The sequence below is a fragment of the Coenobita brevimanus genome, chromosome 58 (assembly GCF_032717465.1).
Source record: "Coenobita brevimanus isolate Jiangsu-jjx chromosome 58, ASM3271746v2, whole genome shotgun sequence".
Taxonomy (NCBI): domain Eukaryota; kingdom Metazoa; phylum Arthropoda; class Malacostraca; order Decapoda; family Coenobitidae; genus Coenobita; species Coenobita brevimanus.
The window spans coordinates 4,792,384-4,814,178 of NC_137011.1; the positions used below are offsets into that span (position 1 = coordinate 4,792,384).

General features: G+C 41.5%; 1 protein-coding gene across 1 annotated transcript; it reads right to left on the reverse strand.

Moving 5' to 3' along the window:
- Positions 1 to 482: 482 nt before the first annotated feature.
- On the reverse strand, positions 483 to 19,889 carry LOC145402631 (uncharacterized). Its single transcript, XM_080274623.1, has 6 exons — positions 19,782 to 19,889; positions 17,775 to 17,877; positions 11,870 to 12,089; positions 1,990 to 2,141; positions 1,037 to 1,116; positions 483 to 749 (listed from the first exon to the last, which is right to left on the reverse strand). Exons 1-6 carry the CDS (start codon positions 19,805 to 19,807, stop codon positions 560 to 562), a joined length of 771 nt encoding a protein of 256 aa, XP_080130749.1. The 5' UTR covers positions 19,808 to 19,889; the 3' UTR covers positions 483 to 559.
- Between the last annotated feature and the right edge of the window lie 1,906 nt (positions 19,890 to 21,795).

The following is a 21,795-nucleotide window of genomic DNA, read 5'->3' on the forward strand; positions in this document are numbered from 1 at the left end:
ATATCTTGGGCCACCTGTACTCCCGGCCACTTTTTTTTTTTTTTTAAATAACAACAGAGGAAGGAAAAACAAATGAATAAAAAAAAATAAATAATCCATACACCAGATTACTGGTGTCCTCTGTTCATAAAATATCTAACAGTTAGACTTGAACAGCTGTAGGTTGAAGTTTGGAGAGAAACAACTCTGGGGAAGCGAGTTCCAAAGAGATGCAGTACGGGGAATGAAAGAATTCTGATAGGCGGAAGTTCTCAATATGGCTGAGTGACATTCCATTCATGAGCGTTACCAGATGCCCGTGTAGCACGAGGGAAGGCATGGAGAGGTGGCACCATGGACGCAACTTCTTCATCAACTTCCTTGTCCACCTCGTACACTTCTTCAATCACATCTTTGTCCACCTACCCTTCTTCACCAACTTCTTCATTCACTTCTTTGTCCTTCATCTCTTCACCAACTTCTTCACCCATTTTTTTTTTTTGTTTAATTTACTTTTTGGTCCACCAGCCTCCTCATCCACTTCGTCCACCTACACTTCTCCACCCACTTCTCCGTCCCCTTACACTTCAGGCCGCTTCTTGAGGCTGCCCCTGAAAGTACCATCCTCAGGCGAAATACCCTCGCCTATGATCTCAAGCTGGGTGACATCATACTCCTGTACTCCCTCTGACACTCTCCTCCTCACTTCTGCAGGGTCAACGCCAGGGAGAAGGCCGAAGAGGTCACCGTCTACGTGCCAGTTGTGGTTTCTGATGGGGGAGAGGGAGGTGAGACTAGGTTAAGATAGGGTTGTGAGACAGGGACGTGTTTTGTTTGGGTCCGGTCGAGTTAGTTTGGGTGGGAAGGGAAAGGTCATCGTATATGCGTTTGTTGTGGTTCCTGGTGAGAGAGAGAGAGACAGAGAGAGAGAGAGAGAGAGAGAGAGAATATGACTATGATCCGTAGGTGACGCGTGGACTTAGATACGCCTTTCAAGTTCAAGAGATTTATTTATTTATTCATTTATTTATTTGTTTATTTATTTATTTTTACTTACCCTGACTCCCGACAGAGGTCATGACTGATGGTGCTGAGTGCAGAGTGACTTATTCCAGCGGTGTCCAGGAGGCGACGAACCTATAATTGATCAGATTCAGAATTAGAATTATGACCTTATATGAAAAAGTCGATCCTAAATTTTGTGGGATTTAGAATTAGAATCGCTCACGGGAGATAACCTAAAGTTTGTGAGATTTAGAAATAGAACAGTAAATATATATGAAGGAGATTAACCTAAAATTTGTCGGATTTAAAATTTGAACCGTAAAAATATATGAAGGAGATTAATCCAAATTTTGTGGGATTTAGAATTAGAATCGTCTTATATGAGGGAGATTAGCCTAAAATTTGTGGTATTTAGAATCAGAATCGTAAACTTATATGAGCAAGACAACCCTAAAATTTGAGAGATTTAGAATTTGAAATGTCAGCTTATATGAGGCAAACGAACCTAACATTTTTGACATACAGAATTAGAAAATGTAAACTTCTACGCGGGAGACATTTGGAAAGAGTATCAGGCATTTATTTCACGTATTATTTTGGTTTACATAATTCACGTACAATGACTGTGTTCAGGAAGTGATGAAACGAAGACTTATGGAATTAATATTAGAACTGCAAACTTATAAATGGAAAATATTGTGTTTGGTGGATTTTTCTGGTATTTCGTTCAGTTTTGGTGTTGCATATTTCGCGTGTTTAGAAGAAGTGTGTACAAGTGAGTGAGAGTACTTGTGTGTGTGTGTGTGTGTGTGTGTGTGTGTGTGTGTGTGTGTGTGTGTGTGTGTGTGTGTGTGTGTGTGTGTGTGTGTGTGTGTGTGCGTGCGCGCGCGCGCGCGCGTCTACTCACCCTCTCCACATCCATACCATCAATGTTGCGTGAGAGTATGTTGTGTATATGTATGTCCGCGTTTGTATGTACGTATGTATTTGCGTGCGCCTACTCACCCTCTCCACGAACATCTTATCAATGTTGCGTGTGCGTGAGAGTATAGTTGCGGAGCGTCTGTGAAGAAGGCCAGCTCTGTCACACTCAAACACCGCCATGTAGGTCTCATAGTCAGTATCAAACACAATGAAGTCTGCGCTGCCCGTCAGAGCTGTGAGAAGAAGAAAATAGGTTAATGGGGCAATGGGGAATGGGTGAGGGGGGAAGGGAAGATGTTAAGGGTGATGAGATATGGGGGAAATGGGTGAGGGGTAATAGGAAAATGGGTGAGGGGATTAGTGGGGTAATGGGTGAAGGTTAACTGGGAATGGGTAAGAGGGGAAGGGAAAGTGTTAAGGGTGAGGGGGTACCGGGGAAATGGGTGAGGGGATTAGTGGGGTAATGGGTGAGGGTTAACTGGGAATGGGTGAGGGGGGAGGGGAAGGGGTTAAGGGTAAGAATGTAAGGGGGAAATGGGTGAGGGGTAATGGGGAATGGGTGAGGGGGAAGGGTGAAGGGGTATGGGGGAAATGGGTGAGGGGGGGTGATAGGTGAGGGGGTAAGGGGGAAATGGGTGAGGGGTTTACGTGCTAATGGGGTTAATGGGGAAATGGGGAATGAATTCATAGAGCTTATGGTGAAACATTATATTTATTCATTCTTCCCTACGTACAATCCATATCCAGAAATAAATCGCTAAGGAAAAGGTGTTAGGGAGCTTCCTCTTTCATCTACACACGATTTTAGTTAATTTCGGGAAGACTTTACTCTCGTCGGTTAAGGAAGCTCCCTAACACCTTTTCCTAAGCGATTTATTTACTTGGCTATTACACCTGACTGTCCTCTTCCGTGTTATGAAAAAATTCCCCTAACATCGCGCCTTAATCTACAAACACCTTTACCTTAGCGATTTATTTTTCTTGTTTATAACACCTGACTATCCTCTTCTGTGCTATGTAAAAATTCATTTAACATCGACTCGTTTTACCAACACAACGTGCCAAAAGTTATCAGCCAATCATATCCAAAAATAAATCGCTAAGGAAGATGTGCTAGGGAGAATATAGACCTTTAGCTGTAGGGGGGTTAAGAATAGCCTTCATTAAACTCTCAATTATTAACTATTTATCCTATCAATCAATCAATCATTTCCTGTGGCACCCTCGGGGATGCATAGGGCCTCGATGAACTCACACCACCACATCCTATCTTGTGCTAGCTCCTCAAGATCTCCCCAACACTCATCTCCAGCTTCCCGTCTCATTGTCCTCACCCACGTCTCTTTTGGCCTTCCTATAGTGAAAGATATCGGTCAAAAATAAATGAAAAAACAAAAGATATTCTCGGGGTAAAGGGGTTGAGTTATAAATCATGGACTGAGAAGAGGGCGTGAAAAAATGACCTTAGAATTACGAAAAAAGATCGGAGAATTATGGAACTGGGGATAATGATGTTCTTCCCGGATATATTTGAGTATTTATCATGACATACTCTTCTTCGCGTCACACTCTTTTGGTTATATCAGCTACACGTCCAAATATACACTAGAGAGAGAGAGAGAGAAAGAGAGAGAGAGAGAAAGAGAGAGAGAGAGAGAGAGAGAGAGAGAGAGAGAGGTTTGTCATTATTTCCTTCAGTACGATTGTGTTTGTATTTTCCAACTACTATCAAATTATTTTACTCTCTCTCTCTCTCTCTCTCTCTCTCTCTCTCTCTCTCTCTCTCTCTCTCTCTCTTCTCGTCTGCATTTCTTTACTATACTGTACACCCTCTGCTCCCCCATCCTCTCTCTCTCTCTCTCTCTCTCTCTCTCTCTCTCTCTCTCTCTCTCTCTCTCTCTCTCTCACACACACACACACACACACACACACACACACATTTAAAGGGAATTCTCTCGCTCTGAAGGATTATACCACTTCATAAATAGTAATAATTTCTGAGTATATCCGCTAGGTGTCGACATATCATATCCTGTCATTATATCCCAGTTTTATGTTCGTAGTATATGAGTGTGTTATATACCATACCCCTTGTTTGGTGTGGAATTGTTATTTTTCTTGGTGGGGGTTGGGTTGATGATGATGATGATGAGGAGGAGGAGGAGGAAGAGGAGGATGTTGATGATGATGATGATAAGGAGAAGGAGGAAGAGGAGGAGGAAAAGAAGGATGCCGATGATGATGATGATGATGAGGAGGAGGAGGAGGAGGATTACACAGGATTACACAGGAAAGCAAACAGCAACAGACCTTATGGTCCTTTCGAGGCTGCTTGTTAGAGAAAACTATGACTACAAGATCTAACTCTACATGTTGAAGGATAAGGATAGGAAAGCAAGAAGGCTCCCCCCACCACCAAACCCTCCAGGAAAAAGTGAGAAAAACCACCATGCAGCATGGAAAAACTGACATGGAAATTTTATAGGAAACATTGGAAAGGAAAAGTCACATTCTATAATACTTTATCTATAAGCTACCCGATAGAGTAACCTGAAAGAGAAAGTAAACAAATAAAATAATAGTTACGGCATGACATTATAAACCAGTTACATTGAGTTAATGGGAAGTCTGTGGACATAACGTGGAAGCTACACACTGCACAGGAGGAGGAGGAGGAGAAAAAGGAGTGTATTGACGATGATGATGATGACGATGATGATGATGATGATAATGATGATGAAAAAGAGAAAGAGGAGGATGTTGATGATGATGATGATAATGTTGGAAGATGCATTGATCACGATGAAGTGTATGATGATGATGATGATGATGATGATGAGGAGGAGGAGGAGGAGGAGGAGGATAATGATGTTGTTGTTGTTGTTGCTGATTATGATGATGATGATGACGATGATGATGATGATAATGATGATGATGATAATGATGATGCTGTCGTTCTGTCTATTACCCTTTCAATATTTTAGGACAGAAAATAGCTGATACTTTTTTGGCATTAAAATTCTCTTCGTCTATATTTAAAAAAAAAAAAAAAAAAACACTTCTTCGTGACTAGCAGAGATAACTACTTTAAATCGAGAGGCCACTGATAAAAATAAATAAAAATTGTATCTCGGTAGCCGAAATAAAAAGAAATAGCGTCCTCGGTCTGAAGAGGCACAGGAAGAAGAATTGGGGAGTTCCTGGCATACGAGAAATGATGACCCATTGTTCTCTCTCTCTCTCTCTCTCTCTCTCTCTCTCTCTCTCTCTCTCTCTCTCTCTCTCTCTCTCTCTCACTACATTCTTTTCTCACGTGCATTTCTCATTTTAATACACTTTGCATCCTCCGCTTTTTTATTTCTCTCTCTCTCTCTCTCTCTCTCTCTCTCTCTCTCTCTCTCTCTCTCTCTCTCTCTCTCTCTCTCTCTCTCTCTCTCCGGTTAGTTTCATATCTTCAATTTCCATCCTGTCTTTGGCCATCCTTCGTTATTTTCCTAGTCTTCCTTCCCTTCATCATTCCTTCCCTTAACCTTTATCTTTATTTTCAGCTTTTTTTGATATTTCCCTCATTTATTTATTTATTATTTAGTCTATTTCTATTTCTCGTGCTCTAATTTCTTTTCCCATAATTTCTTCATTTTCCTATCTCGATATTTTTTTCCCTTTTACATCTTCCTTTTCCTCTACATTTAATTTTCAAGTCGCCAGCTCCCATTTTCATTGCTGCAATTTTTAGGCATTTTATTACTATTATTCTTTCCTCTCGTCATTCTTCCATTTAAGTATTCCTTTATTCCCCTTCGCTGTTTCTCTATCAGCAGCTGTCAGAGTAAGCATTAGCAATATTCCTATCTCCATTTTAGGTCTTTTTTTTTTCCTCCACCAATCCATCCGTCCTTCGTCCTCAACTCTCTTTTTTAAATCACGCTCAAATTCCCGCCAAAAACACTCATCTGGGGTGGACATCAGCATTTCAATGTCCCTTAAAAAAAAACGTAAATAATAATAACAATAATAATAATAATATTTTCCCTTCCCGTCCACGTTACTATTCAAAATTCCCCTCCAACACACACACACACACACACACACACACACACACACACACACACACACACACACACACACACACACACACACACACCACAATAACCCCCTCCCTTGCCTCCTTCATCAGCATTCGAATAATCCCTAAAAACACTGCCAAATTTCCCTCCGCCACCCACACCCACATCCTCTGTCGGGAAGTAAGAGCCAAACCATCACATTCCGTCCTTGTAAACCCGTGAGAACCAGGATTTCCGAGAGAGAGAGAGAGAGAGAGAGAGAGAGAGAGAGAGAGACAGACAGACAGACAGACAGACAGACAGACAGAGGAAGAAGGTAATGACGATAATCTAAGGTAAAAAAACAAAACATTCTCGCGCGCGGGAATAAGTCTTGATCCACCTTTTAGAACACGAGAAAACACACCAAGCTAAATGGATGGTCAAGATATCAGACGTCTTGAAATAATCTTAGAAAAGTATATAAACATCTTAGAGGACCCAGGGGAGTTAAGCTTCGTGATAGAGTGACGGCCAGATTTAACATTTCCCTATGCTGGAGAAGTACGTCTGGCTATTACATTTTGCATATTGCTACAGAACATCACATAACAAGCGACTTATTTTTTTAAAGGCTAAATTAAAGATGGAGCACAAACACACGACCACCAGCGACTCATTATGAACCCCAGCCAACACACCTGGTGATATTCTCGCCAGGTAAGAGGCTACAGGTAAATACAAGGGTGGAATATTTATTGTTCCGGTGCTGGAGAGGGACGCCTTCATGTGGTGGCACTGATATAAGGGCGGTGGAGCTGTCTTGGTATATATATGTCCCTCAGTCCCCTCCCTTTCCCATCAAAGAGAAGGACCAGAAGAAGAGTAATTTTGGCGTTCTGTCTGTCGGGTTCACGGTCAGATGAGCCTGTGATTACAACTACTTCTACCAATACTACTACTACTATTACAACTAATGCTATCACCCCTACAACTACCACCACCACCACCACCACCACCACCACCACCAGTACTAATATTACTACTACTATTACCACCACCATCACCACCACCACTACCGCTATTACTGCTACCACCGCTACCACCACCACCACCACTACTACTGCTACTACTACTGTTACTACTACTACTACTACTACTATTACTACTACTACTGCTACCACTATTACCACCACCACCACTACCAACATCTGTGTGGCCATTGTTTCCTGAGTGACTGGGTAGCGATCGTTTCTGGTATAAGTAAACACATCAGGAAACGTTTGCTGGAGCGGAAATACACACAAACGTTTCTGTCTCCATCATCCTGTTTTTAAGCCTTCATTTTTTTTCATTTATTTTTTTTGCCAGTCGAACCGCGCTTTGAGACGGCATTTTTTCAACTTATCTATCCATCCATCTATTTATCTGTCTATCTGCCTGTCTGTCTGTCTAGCTACTTGTTGCGGAAATAGATACGAAGGTTATAAAAGGGGTATAAAAGGAAGGAATGAAAAAGAAGGAAGAGGAATGTAGCAAGGGGACAAGGAGAAACAGGAGGGTTGTGGGAAGAGAGTAAAGGAAAATAAAGAGGAAAAAATCAGGGGAATAAGAGGGAATAAGGATAAATAAAGGAATGAAAATAAGGATATAATAGAAATAAAGGAAGGAAATTAAGGATATGAGAGAAAAAATAAAAAATAAAAAGTGGAATGAATGTAATAAAGGAAGGGAATAAAGGACATAAAAGAAAATAAGAAAGATGAAAAAGGAAATAAAAGAATATATTAAGCGGTATAAAGGTAAAAAATGAATAAAGGAAGGGAATAAAGGAAGGGAATAAATGAATAAAGGAAGGGAATGAATGAATAAAGAAAGGAAATAATTGAATAAGGAAGGGAATGAAGGAATAAAGGAAGGGAGTAAATGAATAAAGGAAGGGAATAAATGAATAAAGGAAGAGAATAAAGGAATAAAGGAAGGAAATAAAGGAATAAAGGAAGGGAATAAAGGAATAAAGGAAGAGAATAAAGGAATAAAGGAAGGGAATAAAGGAATAAAGGAAGGGAATAAAGGAATAAAGAAGGGAATAAAGGAAGGAAAAAGGAATAAAGAAGGGAATAAAGGAATAATGGAAGGGATAAATGAATAAAGGAAGGGAATAAAGGAATGAATGAAGGAAATAAATGAATGAATGAAGGGAATAAATGAATAAAGGAAGGGAATAAATGAATAAAGGAAGGGAATAAATGAATAAAGAAAGGATATAATTGAATAAAGAAAGGGAATAAGTGAATAAAGGAAGGGAATAAATGAATAAAGAAAGGAAATAACTGAATAAAGAATGGGAATAAGTGAATAAAGGAAGGGAATAAAGGAAGGGAATAACTGAATAAAGAAAGGGAATAAGTGAATAAAGGAAGGGAATAAAGGAGTAAAGGAAGGAAATAAAGGAATCAAGGAAGGCAGCGTAACGACCTTGGGATGACTGGTGTGTAATTTCTTGTCGCACGTGCACCTTCCCTCCCTCTTCATGCACGTAATATTCCACGTAAGATTGCACGTAAAACTGCAAATAAAATCCCACGTATAATTCCACGTAAAATAGCACGTACATATAATTCCATGTAAAATTCCACGTAAAATTGCACGTGCGTAAAATTCTACGTAAAACTGCATGTAAAACTGCACGTAAAATCCAACAAAAATTCCACGTAAAATTGCATGTACGTTGAATTCCACAAAATTGCACGTACGTTAAATTTCACTTAAAATTACACGTAAAACTCCGCGTACGTAAAATTCCACGTAAAATTCCACGTACAACTACACGTACGTAAAATTCCACGTGAAATTGCATGTAAAACTGCACGTCAAATTCCACGTAGGAGGAAGTTCCGTCGCACCTCTTTTTCGGCGATTTATTTTCTAAACTACCCATTTTAATATCCACTTTTTGGCTTCTTAGATCTCTTTAATATCGATATGGATTGCAGAAGAGTGTAACGGAGCAGAATCAGAAATAAATCGGTAAGGAAGAGGTGTTAGTGAGCTTCCAAACAGCACAAGAAAACCGCCTTTAGTCTTCTCTGTACTAAGCAACCCTGAAAAGAGCATTACATGTGTTTCTCTATGCTTTCTTTTGTACGCCTTTCTAAGCAGTATTTCTCTCCTTATGCATCCTCAAAGAAATCCAGTTAATCGCTGCTTTAGTACACTAATATAGTGCTTTCGAAAATTACACTATCATCATTATCATTATCATAACCATCACAATTATCATCATCATAACCACCATCATCCACACCTCCTCTCCCACCAAGGATGTGGTTAGGATGGGTCCAGAGAGCCAACATGAACTTAGCAGAATGAAATACTAACCAAAATTTCCCTAACTGAACGGGCCACACTCCCATTCACTCCCCATTTAAGCCCCTGGAATTCTGTGTCCACCTGAAAAAATTATTCCGCACGTAACTTCATATTTACCTATCTTGCAGAGTCTATTCAATGAGTGTCAAGATAAAAATGGGGTGCCAAATCCTGGTCATACACAGCTCGATAATTCCAGCCTCTAGGAAAGTAAGGAGCGTATGTGAGTGAGGTGGAAGGGGAAAGGAAGGATGAGATGGAGGGATGGGGAGATTATGAGGAACGGGGAATGAGGTGGAGGGGAGACGAAGGATGAGATGGAGGAATGGAGCGAGGAGATAAATGAAGGAGGGGGACTTGAGTTGGAGAGGAAGAGGAAAGATGAGAGGGAGGGAGGGAATGGAAAGATATATGAAGAGGATGAGGGAGTTGAAGAGGAAGGATGAGACTGGGGGATGGAGTGGAGAGAAGAATGAGATGGAGGGATGCAGTGGGGAGCTATATGAGAAAGGGGGGTGTGAGTTGCAGGGATGGTAGCGAAATGGCAGAGGACACAGCAACTTGAAGGTGATTTGTTTGTGGCCATCAATTACGAGATTAAGGCATCTGGTATTAGCTAGATAGATAGACAGACAAGCAGACAGATAGACAGAGGTAGATAGATAGATAGATAGGAAATTACTAAGACACAAGCATTAAAGTAGCGTCAGTATCCGATGTAGAGACGCTGGGCAAGAGAAGTCATTAGGAAAGGCTTTGTCATGGTGTGTGTTGACATTGTGCTGGAATGTTGACTGGCACCGGGGCTCTAAATCCATGTTGCATCATGTAGGCTAGAGATAGATAGATAGATGGATAGATAGATAGATAGATAGATAGACTGATAGAAATAGATAGATTAAGATGCAGTAGATGCCCTCGTGGTGATAGGGTTAGGGAGTGCCGAGGTCTGACCCTGACTCTCGTGTTCCTACAGTCACGGCAAAAAGTTCACACACACACACACACACACACACACACACACACACACACACACACACACACACACACACACACACACACACACACACACACACACACACACACACACACACACACACACACACACACACACACACACAACCCAAACGTCAAGGTTACAAACTCTGACTGAACTGTGTATTACTGTTTCGTTTCTTGGTAGTAGAAATGCAGGACTCTCTCTCTCTCTCTCTCTCTCTCTCTCTCTCTCTCTCTCTCTCTCTCTCTCTCTCTCTCTCTCTCTCTCTCTCTGCTTCTGTATGGGGATGAGTAGGGATGAGTTTATGATCATGAGTGTAGATTCTTTCCCAAGTAATGTTCAAACACCCCAAAGCGTTTTCATTATGACGAACGAAAAAACTGGACATAACCACTTTGTGTGTGTGTGTGTGTGTGTGTGTGTGTGTGTGTGTGTGTGTGTGTGTAGAAAGGCTTTACATTTTTTGTGTGTTGTGTAAGAAGAGAGAGACTTCGTGTTGTGTGTGTGTGTGTGTGTGTGTGTGTGTGTGTGTTTGAGGGCAAAATATTTAACTTCATAAAATACCCGTATACATTAATACTGCTGAAGTTGCTCTGAACAATGTAAGCCAGCGTTGAGTAAAAGGAATTTGGAAATATTATCTTACTACTGCTGATACGGAGGTGAGAAAGACTGCGACACTGTGATAACCGTGATGATGAAACGATGACAGTGAAGATGGTGATGAGAATATGATGGTGATGACAATGATGGTGAAATGATGACAGTGAAGGTGGTGAAGATAATACTGATAGTGATGATAATGATGGTGAAATGATGACAGTGAAGGTGGTGAAGATAATACTGATGGTGATGATAATGATGGTGAAATGATGACAGTGAAGAAGGTGAAGATAATACTGATAGTGATGATAATGATGGTGAAATGATGACTGTGAAGATTGTGAATAGAATACTGATGGTGATGATAATGGTGAAATGATGACAGTGAAGGAGGTGAAAATAATACTGTGATTATATGATGCCACAGAACTTCAGTATAAAAGTCTGAATATGATAAAAAGATGAAATTGCGGGCAAACGTGTAACAATGATGACGATTAGATGAAGATGTTTGTTTGATAGATAGATTGATAGATTGAGTGACTGAGTGGGTGAGTGACAGACAGACAGATAGATAGATAGATAGATAGATAGACAGACATACAAACCATTCCTAACCTACTTGAATTCACGCCTTCTATTCTTCAACCCAACTTGCACTTACGAATATGCTAAAAATAACGATGATAACGATGATGATGTTGGTGATAATAATTATAATGATGACGTTGATGACCATAAAATGATGATGCTGGATTCCTTTATATTCACACGTAGGCCATTGGATCCCCATTCAATCAGATATCATAGGACTGGATACGCTGATGATGATGATGATGATGATAATGAAGACGATGAAGAGTGGCGATGACGATGTTGATGATAATGATGGTGATAATAATAATAATAAAATAATGATGCTGGATTCCCTTATACTCACACGTAGGCCATCGGATCCTCATCTTGCCGGGCACCTCTGGGTTCGGTATATCCAGCCTAGCAGTAATGGCGTGAGTGTGGTCGACGCCGAGAGAGTCGAGGAAGGAGAGCTGCCTCGTCTCCGTCACCAACAGCGTATCACCGGAGACGCGAGTCAGGTTCCATTTCAGACAGGTGTTGGCCGTGTCGAATTTGTGTAGCACGAACCAGTTACCCAATACCTGTACAAGGAAGTAGGGTTAAGTACATTTGGCGGGAGTTTTAAAAAGAAGATAATGTGAGTTTGCTTTTTACCTGCGAGATTGAAAGAGGAGTTAGTTCATGGATTTGGCTGTGTGTATGTGGTCTCTCTCTCTCTCTCTCTCTCTCTCTCTCTCTCTCTCTCTCTAAGTGATCTATCTTTGTAATAGCCTTTTTGTACATCATTTACTTAGAGTATGGCGATATTGGAAGGATTTATGTAACACAGAGGGGGACAGTAAGGTGTAATAACCAAAATAATTCGCTGAGGAAAAGGTGATAGGGAGCTTCCACAATCAACGAAAATACTGCCCATGGAATTCTTCTTCCCATACAACCATACATATTGCAAGAGACAAGCCGTTGCAGTGCCGGAAGTTGTGCAATCTGGCAATAATAGGGCATCGGTCAATCATGCAACCAGGAAGAGGAAATGGGAGTAAAAAAAAAATACTAACCCCTTCACTACGAGGCCCTGATCTTGTTATAATGTGTGTGTGTGTGTGTGTGTGTGTGTGTGTGTGTGTGTGTGTGTGTGTGTGTGTGTGTATACGAATGCATCTGAGTGAATGTGTGTGTGTGTGTGTGTGTGTGTGTGTGTGTGTGTGTGTGTGTGTGTGTGTGTGTGTGTATAAATGTATGCATGTGTGTACGAATGCATGTATGTGTATGTGTGTGTGTGTGTGTGTGTGTGTGTGTGTGTGTGTGTGTGTGTGTGTACGAATGCATGTGAGTGAATGTGTGTGTGTGTGTGTGTGTGTGTGTGTGTGTGTGTGTGTGTGTGTGTACGTAGAATCTCAAGTATGTATGAATCACCGTCCGTCTGTTTTGAAAGACTTTAATATTTTACTCTCTTTCGTAAGAATTTCCGTCATCAAAAACAACAGGAAAAATATTTATAGAATGACGTAAGTGAGAATTGAACACTGGACAGGTAGATATAGAGAGAGAGAGAGAGAGAGAGAGAGGAAAAAAGCTTCTACATGACCTAGTATTAATGGAAGATGGAGTGTTTTTTTTTTTTTTTTTTGAGAGAGAGAGAGAGAGAGAGAGTGAGGAAAAAAATCATCTACATGACCTAGAATTAATGAAAGATGGAGTGTTTTTGGGTTGCGTAAACCTGAGGGAGAGTTAATGGTGACTCTCTCTCTCTCTCTCTCTCTCTCTCTCTCTCTCTCTCTCTCTCTCTCTCTCTCAGTGACTTATTTTTGGACACAGCTAAGTTAATATCCTTTTGTACGTTATATATACAGAGTACGGCGATATTAGGAAAACTTACGTAACAGAAGAGATCAGTCCGGTGTAATAAGCCAAATAAATCGCTTAGGAAAAGGTGTTAGGGGGCTTCTTTAACAGACTAGAATAAGGATTTATTATATTCTCACTGCGGACTAGCGATTTTTCTCAGTCATTTTAAAATCCCATGTCTTTAAAATAAAAAAAATCGTCACGAAGGATTGCAGTAATTTTCCCGTTTTCGCTTCAATGGAGTGGATTATCATTTCTACTTCTGCCTTCAGACGATTTTATTCAGCTTTTGGACAGACTTTTCCAGCTGGAGGGATTGGATACAGCCTTCATTAATCCCTTCACTGCCACGATGCTTTCCTGAACCGAACGAAATCCACTGAAAAGCAAAAACAAACAACAATAACAAAGACACCGAACAGAAAACGTAAAATCAACAACAAAGATCGGTTTTAACACTTGCAGTATGACGATAATTTTCTAAACCGAACGAAATTGCCTTGAAAAAAGCAAGAACAAGCAACAAAAGCAACAAGAACACCAAGAATAAGCAACAAAAGCAACAAGAACACCACGGATAAGCAACAAAAGCAACAAGAACACCAAGAATAAGCAACAAAAGCAACAAGAACACCAAGAATAAGCAACAAAAGCAACAAGAACACCACGAATAAGCAACAAAAGCAACAAGAACACCACGAATAAGCAACAAAAACAACAAGAACACCACGAATAAGCAACAAAAGCAACAAGAACACCACGAATAAGCAACAAAAACAACAAGAACACCACGAATAAGCAACAAAAACAACAAGAACACCACGAATAAGCAACAAAAACAACAAGAACACCACGAATAAGCAACAAAAACAACAAGAACATCATGAATAAGCAACAAAAACAACAAGAACACCACGAATAAGCAACAAAAACAACAAGAACACCACGAATAAGCAACAAAAACAACAAGAACATCATGAATAAGCAACTAAAACAAAGACACCGAACAGAAAAAGTAAAATCAACACCACAAACCAGATTTAACATTTCCACCACAACGATACTTTTCCTAAAACAAAACAAAACAAAAAAAATCCCATGAAAAAAACAAGAACAAGCAGCAAAAACAACAAATACACCGACCAGAAGACGTAAACTCAGCAGCGCAAACCGGATTTAACATTTTCATCCTCTGTTTTGGGAAGAGCAGAGGTTACGTAAGGAAGGAGCGATACTGTTTCACGTGCACTTCAACGTGACTCGGAATTAATGCCAGAGTACTGCTGTTCTCTCTCTCTCTCTCTCTCTCTCTCTCTCTCTCTCTCTCTCTCTCTCTCTCTCTCTCTCTCTCTCTCTCTCTCTCTCTCTCTCTCTCTCTCTCTCTCTCTCTCTCTCTCGTTCCTGTCTTGTACGAACAGGGTGTGGTAAGGATATTAAATTCGCACACACACACACACACACACACACACACACACACACACACACACATTCTCTCTCTCTCTCTCTCTCTCTCTCTAACTCTCCGTGGATCGAGTGCAAATAGCGTTTCTTGCCGACTTGACCTTATGTAATCTTCCTAGAACCTGTTTTCCTAGAGAGAGAGAGAGAGAGAGAGAATAAAATAAAAAATGTTATGGAAGGAAATGAGGAATGATAAAAGAGTAGGAATAAACTGAAAATATGCAAAATATAATGAGAGAGAGAGGGAGAGAGAGAGAGAGAGAGAGAAGGTCAGAGTGCAAACGAGGAAGAGGAAGTGAAGGGAGGGAGGCAGAGGAAAAAATAAGAGTAAGAAGAGATGAAAAGAGATTAAGGGAAGGAAGGAAGAATAAGAGGAAGAAAAAAAGAGGCATATGGAAGGAATGAAGACGAGGAAGCAAAGAGGAGAGAGAAGAAAGAGGAGGAAGAATAGGAGAAAAATGACGAAGGGAGGAAGTAAATGAGGAGATAGAGAAATGGAGGAAGGAGGAAGGAGTCGGGAAAAGGAAGTGAGGAGGAGGAGAAAGAGAGAAGAAATGGAAAATAAGAAGAGAGGAGGAAGTAGGAAAGAGGGGAAGAAGAAGGAAAAGTAGGAGGAAAAGGAGTAAGGAGGAGAAAATGAGGAGAAGAAAGAGAGAAGGAAGAAAAGGAGTGACGGAAAGGAAGTTAGAAATACGGGAAGAAGAGAAAGACTTGAACTACACGACGACGAGAAGGAAGAAGAAAGCATAAGGAAGATATGAAAAAAATGGGAGACTTTTTTTAAACTGCAAGAGTCAAATTACATTCTTTTATTAACCCTCTCCCTCGCAGCTGCACTTCTAAACTGAATATAATCGTCTGGTAAAGCAATATTGATCTCTATACGTCATCTTGCCAGAGGGGTTGATTGACGTGTGTGTGTATGTGTGTGTGTGTGTGTGTGTGTGTGTGTTATTTCAAAGGTGAGGCAGCGTATGTTTGGGTTGCTTCGGCACCGTCCCTCTTACAGACGTAGCACGGGTGGACAGTAGGAAGGAAAATACTATACGGAATGAATAATAACAGAATGGTTAGTGGCGGTACTGTTGATAATGATGGATAGTAGTGATAGTATGATGATGATGATGATAATGGTGGTGGTGGTGGTGGTGGTGATGATGTTGAATAGTAGTTGTACTAATAATGATGGTGGTGGTGGTGGTGGTGGTGGTGGTGGTGGTGGTGATGATGATGATGATGATGATAATGGTGGTGGTGGTGGTGGTGGTGGTGGTGGTGGTGGTGGTGGTGGTGTGGTGGTGGTGGTGGTGATGATGATGAATAGTAGTTGTATTAATAATGATGCTGGTGGTGGTGGTGGTGGTGGTGGTGATGATAATGATGAGGTGGAGGAATACTAATAGTGATGATGATGATGAAGGAGAATAAAGGTGACAGTGATGATGATGCAGGTGATGAATGGTAGTGATGATGATGATGATGATGGCGATGAATGGTAGTGATGATGATAATGATAACTACGACGACGACGATGATGATGATGATGATGATGATGATGGCGATGAATGGTAATGATGATGATGATGGCGATGAATGTTAATGATGATGATGGACACTAATATCTGTAAAACATCCTCTCTATCCTACACGTGTCCTCTGTTCTGAAACCCTGCAAAACATTTATCGTACTGTGTTTAGTAAAGATCGGTAGAGATATACAGGAAGTGACAAGGATAACACATGCACCGGAAACTGTAAACCCCTTTTGTCCGAAATTTCCTCCTTAAACAGAATAAAACCGTCTTGAGGGGGCCAGAGTAGTAGTGGTAGTAGAAGTAGTAGTAGTAGTAGCAGTAGTAGTGGTAGTAGTAGTATTTGTTGTTGTTGCTGTAGGCCCGTCTGAAATGTGAACCAAGTGGACTGCAGGCTGAAGTTGCCCTCCTTCTGCAGTCCACCAATCTCCTTTTGGGGGGATAGGGAAGGAGGTGAAGGACGTTTGCATAACCAGGCAACTGATTCGCCCGGTTATATCAGTGCCACCACGTGAAGGCGTCCCTCTCCAGCAGGTTCAATGTACCTACAGGATACCAACAAAACAAAATTCCCGAGAGAGAGAGGATGTGAGATTACCTGCCCAGATCTAATACCTGAAGTCTGTTGATTGATATACTCTTTTCACATTAACTTGGCCCAGATTTTCGTCCTCTTGCGACTTACTTCACGTAGCTCAGTGGCAGAATAAGATAATACTATGGCTCTACATCCTTTTCACAGCACTTCTTCGTGACTATATACTCTTTTCACCTTAACTTGGCCCAGATTTTCGTCCTCTTTCAGCTTATTTCACGCAGCTCAGTGGCAGAATAAGACAATACTATGGCTCTACATCCTTTTCACAACACTTCTTCGTGACTATACTCTTCTCACCTTAACTTGGCCCAGATGTTCATCATTTTGCTGCTTATTTCACGTAGCTCTGTGGTCGAAAGAGACGATACCACAGCCCTACATTCTTTCCACAGCACTTCTTCGTGACTAGCATCATATTCTAATGTTAAACTATTGTTAAAACTCGACATTCAATATGGTGAGAGAGGGCAATTTTAGACCAAGTTAAAGTAAAAGGAATATAGTTGTACATCTGCGTCCTCAGATTCCATAGCTCATTATAATTGTACAGTATATGAGAGAGAGAGAGAGAGAGAGAGAGAGAGAGAGAGAGAGAGAGAGAGAGAGAGAGAGAGAGCACTGAAAAAGTTTCCAAAATCCTCTGCATGGAACTTCTCTGTAAGAAAAAAAAAAAAAAGTCATTCAGATACAACATGATAGAAAGAGAGATAGATAGACAGACAGACAGATAGACAGATAGGTAGATAGACAGACAGACAGACAGATAGATAAACAGATAGATAAAAGGCATAGTACTTAAGGAGATGCGTTTTTTCCTATGTACTGACCTTGTTGACGGAAAGGTTCGGGAAGGGCATGATCTCAGGACACTTTCTTCCCAGGTGTAATGTGTGTCCTCCTGCTACCACCACCACACCTGCCACCACCACACTGTAGGGGAGATAGATAGATAGATAGATGGGTAGATAGATAGGGTAGGTAGGTAGGTAGGTAGACTGACTGATAGGTAGGTAGGTAGATTGATTGATTGATGGGTAGGTTGGGTACACTTGGTTACGGTGAAGGCTGGTTGCTAGAGAGACAGACAGAGACAGAGACAGAGACAGAGAATGATAGGTTGATCGATAGATAGACTGATAGATAGATATAGATGATAAGTTAGGCAGATAGGCCAATATAATACACATGCCGTATAAGTAGATATATATAGACCTGTCAGCCTGAATACCTACCTACCTACCTACTTACATACCTACTTACCCACCTGTCACTCCATATCTACCTACGTTCTTCCCTGTCAGCTCGAATACCTACCTACCTTCCTACCTACCAACCAATCGTGCTACTTACATACCCACCTTCCTACCTCCTTGCTAATCTACCTACCTACCTTCACACCTACCTACCCCCCCTACTAACATACTTACCTACCTACCTACCTACCTTCCCCCTACTAACATACCTACCTACCTACCTCCCTACTTACCTGTCATCCTACTTACCTACCTGCCAGCCCAAATGCCTACCTCCGTGCCAATCTGCCTCCCATTAGTGCCTCTGCCTCACCTCCTTTCTCTTTCCTGCCTCTCACGCTCCCCATGCCGACCTCCCCTCTCTCTCTCTCTCTCTCTCTCTCTCTCTCTCTCTCTCTCTCTCTCTCTCTCACTTCTGTAACTCATTGTCCTTCATCTTTGCTTCACTCTTTCTCCTTTGTACCTTCACCTCTCCTTATCAGTCTCTGGCCCCTACTTTCTCCGGTTAAGGAAGCTCCCTAACACCTTCTCCTTAGCGATTTATTTTTGGATCCTGCTAGTTTATGTAATTCTGTAATTTACGTAATTAGATTAGGGCGATATTACAAGATTTATATAATACAGACTAGGATAGTAAGGAGTAATACACAAAATAAATCGCCTAGGAAAAAATGTTAGGGAAAATAAGGGCCTCTGTCTCTGTGCCACACATTTGTATCAAACTTTCTCTACCACAGTTTGTACCACACTGTCTACATCACCATTTGTACCGCACTGTCCACCACACCATTTGTACCACACTGTCCACCACACCATTTGTACCACACTGTCCACCACACCATTTGTACCACACTGTCCACCACACCATTTGTACCACACTGTCTACCACACCATTTGTACCACACTGTCCACCACTCCATTTGTACCACACTGTCCACCACACCATTTGTACCACACTGTACACCACACCATTTGTGCCACACTGTCTACCACACCATTTGTACCACACTGTCCACCACACCATTTGTACTACACAGTCTACCACACCATTTGTACCACACTACCCCACCACACTGTCTAGCACTTTCTCTACCACACCTTGCCACACTGTCTCTATACCGCACACTCTAAAAGTCTTCCTACCACAGTCTACCACAGTGCATCTCACTGCCACACTTCCTACCACACCACCACACTTCTCACTCTTCCACTGCCAATTTTCTTTATCTTACTGCCTCATCTCTGTTCCTTTTTTTTTTTTTTTTTTTAGACCTTTCCCACTTTCACTCCTTGACAGTTACCTCTCTCTCTCTCTCTCTCTCTCTCTCTCTCTCTCTCTCTCTCTCTGGCAAGGTAATATTAGTTTATATTTCACATATATATAGTTTTTCTGGCGTCAAAATCACACACACACACACACACACACACACACACACACACACACACACACACACACATGTACGCATTATCCTACCTACCAAAATGCAGGTAGCTCAGCAGGGACTAAAACAAAAGAAACGGGTCACATCCTAATGCACACAAACATAAAATCAACATCAGATGACGTCATTGGTTACTTACAGCATCTTTAGGGCGTTTCCGGCCATTTCGGTGGGTTGTTTTAACGTTTCGGTGAGCTAGTTTTAATTTTCACACGTCTGGGAGAAAATTCAGCAGCATACACCAACGTAGGAGCCAACCAAACTAACCTCTGTGACTCCCTTTGGTGGTTTATATAAGGGTGCCGCCTCATGACGTCATAACCTGGGAACTTCCCCATTGGCTGGCATGTTGGTGACGTCACATGATTTCCGAGAGCCTATTGGCCATGACCGTGGACAACATCACATGACGTCACATCCACGGGAACAGAAACAAGTGACGTTCTGCGCGAGGGGGCGGGAAGCGAAAGTATTGGAGCTTATTTGCGTCAAGTAACAAGGTCATAGCGGGACCTGGACGCTTTGATGGGTACTTAGAAAATGACTGACACATGGAACGCCTAGATATTCCGCGTAAATCGTCTGAAATTGTGTCAACAGTCGCCATGAAGGTAGCATCTGGCAACCCACACGTAACTCTTGCGCCGACTCGGAATCCTAAGATGAATTCAAGGAGCTGGAAGGGCTAGGAAATGTCCCACCTGGAATTTTCTACCTGTCCTGTCTACCTTGCTCATCTACCTGTCCACTGAGTCACCCTATCTACTGAGAAATCATCCCTATTAACCTCTTCAGTCCCCGGATTTTTCCCACATCGTAAACAGGAGCGTTGGTTGCTTACTTTCCTAGAGTGGGGTTCACAGATCTGTTTACGATTAGTTCGGTGTCGTAACGTAAGACTATTGAGAACTGTCTGCATGCCTATCTATCTGGTTGTCTATCTGTCTGTCCATTCATCAGTCTATCTATCTATCTATCTCTCTACCTATCTGTCTAATTATCTGGCTATATATGTGTATTTACCTATCTGTCTGTCCATCTATTTATCTGTCTATCCATCTATAATCAGACGCCTAAATTCCGTATGGTTGGCCTCAAACAAATCGCCCCCTTGTCACCTTGTCCCGTGCCAGTTGGATGTCTTTCCTCCAACTCAAACTCACCTTTCTCATAACAAGAAGCGGTGCCAAGGCACAACAAACCATTCCCCGGCAATCATTTTAGTGCTGACGTATAAACACAACAGGATATCTGGTCAAAGATGCCACATATCAAATTTGGGGTAAATCAGGTGAAAACTGACGATTTTATGTCCATTTGAAATTTTAGGCCCAACCCATCTGACACTGACCACCCTGCCGCTAACTGGGGGGTGACCCCCCTGATGTAATGACGCATGTTATAGGATTAAGATTTGAAAGATGCTCCTTTAGGTTTTGGTTTCATGTCGCTATGACGAATTGGAAAGGAGTTATGGAAAAAAAAAAATACACTTTTGGGGCATACAGCCTGGGCCTTGGCCCAATTTAGCCCAAAATTTATTCAGGTGATGAGAAGGTCATAGCCCATCATCCTTGTAATTTTAGTCAAAGTCGCAACAGTAGTTTTTGCGTAAAGTTGTTAGCAGACAGACATACTGACACAAACATACAAACAAATAAACAAACAGAGTGAAAACAATACCTGTCCCCGAGCCCCTCCGGGGCGGGGACAGATAATTATATCTTCACGCCATTCTCTCACCCTGTCATCGGCCTCTCCCTCCACTTCCCCCTCTCCATCTCACTCACATGCACTCTTCTAGTCAGTCTCTCATTCTCCGTCCTTTCCACAAGGCCTAACCATCTCAGAGTATTTCTCCTAATGCTTTAAGTCACATCCACAATGCTTCATCCATTAAGAGAAAAGGAAATATTAAAACTTACTGTGACTTTCTTCGTGTATTAGGCCCTTCTTCTGTATTTATTTTTCGTTACCATCAGCCGATCTGGCCCATCTTTGACCCCCCGTAGCGACAGGTTGGAAAGTATCATGAAGAGAGGTGTTTTGAATTCTGATTATGCTCTCCTTGATCGGTAACTTGTATGTATTTTGCTGCATTGCTGGAATAAATAAAACAAACAAACAATTTCTTTATGTTATCAGGTAATACA

Coding starts and splice junctions, on each gene's coding strand:
- LOC145402631 (XM_080274623.1), bottom strand. CDS start 19,807: ATGGCCGGAAACGCCCTAAAGATGCT. Junction 17,878..19,781: donor GGAAACGCCCTAAAGATGCT/GTAAGTAACCAA, acceptor TCTCCCCTACAG/TGTGGTGGTGGCAGGTGTGG. Junction 2,142..11,869: donor GAGGATCCGATGGCCTACGT/GTGAGTATAAGG, acceptor TTCTTCTCACAG/CTCTGACGGGCAGCGCAGAC.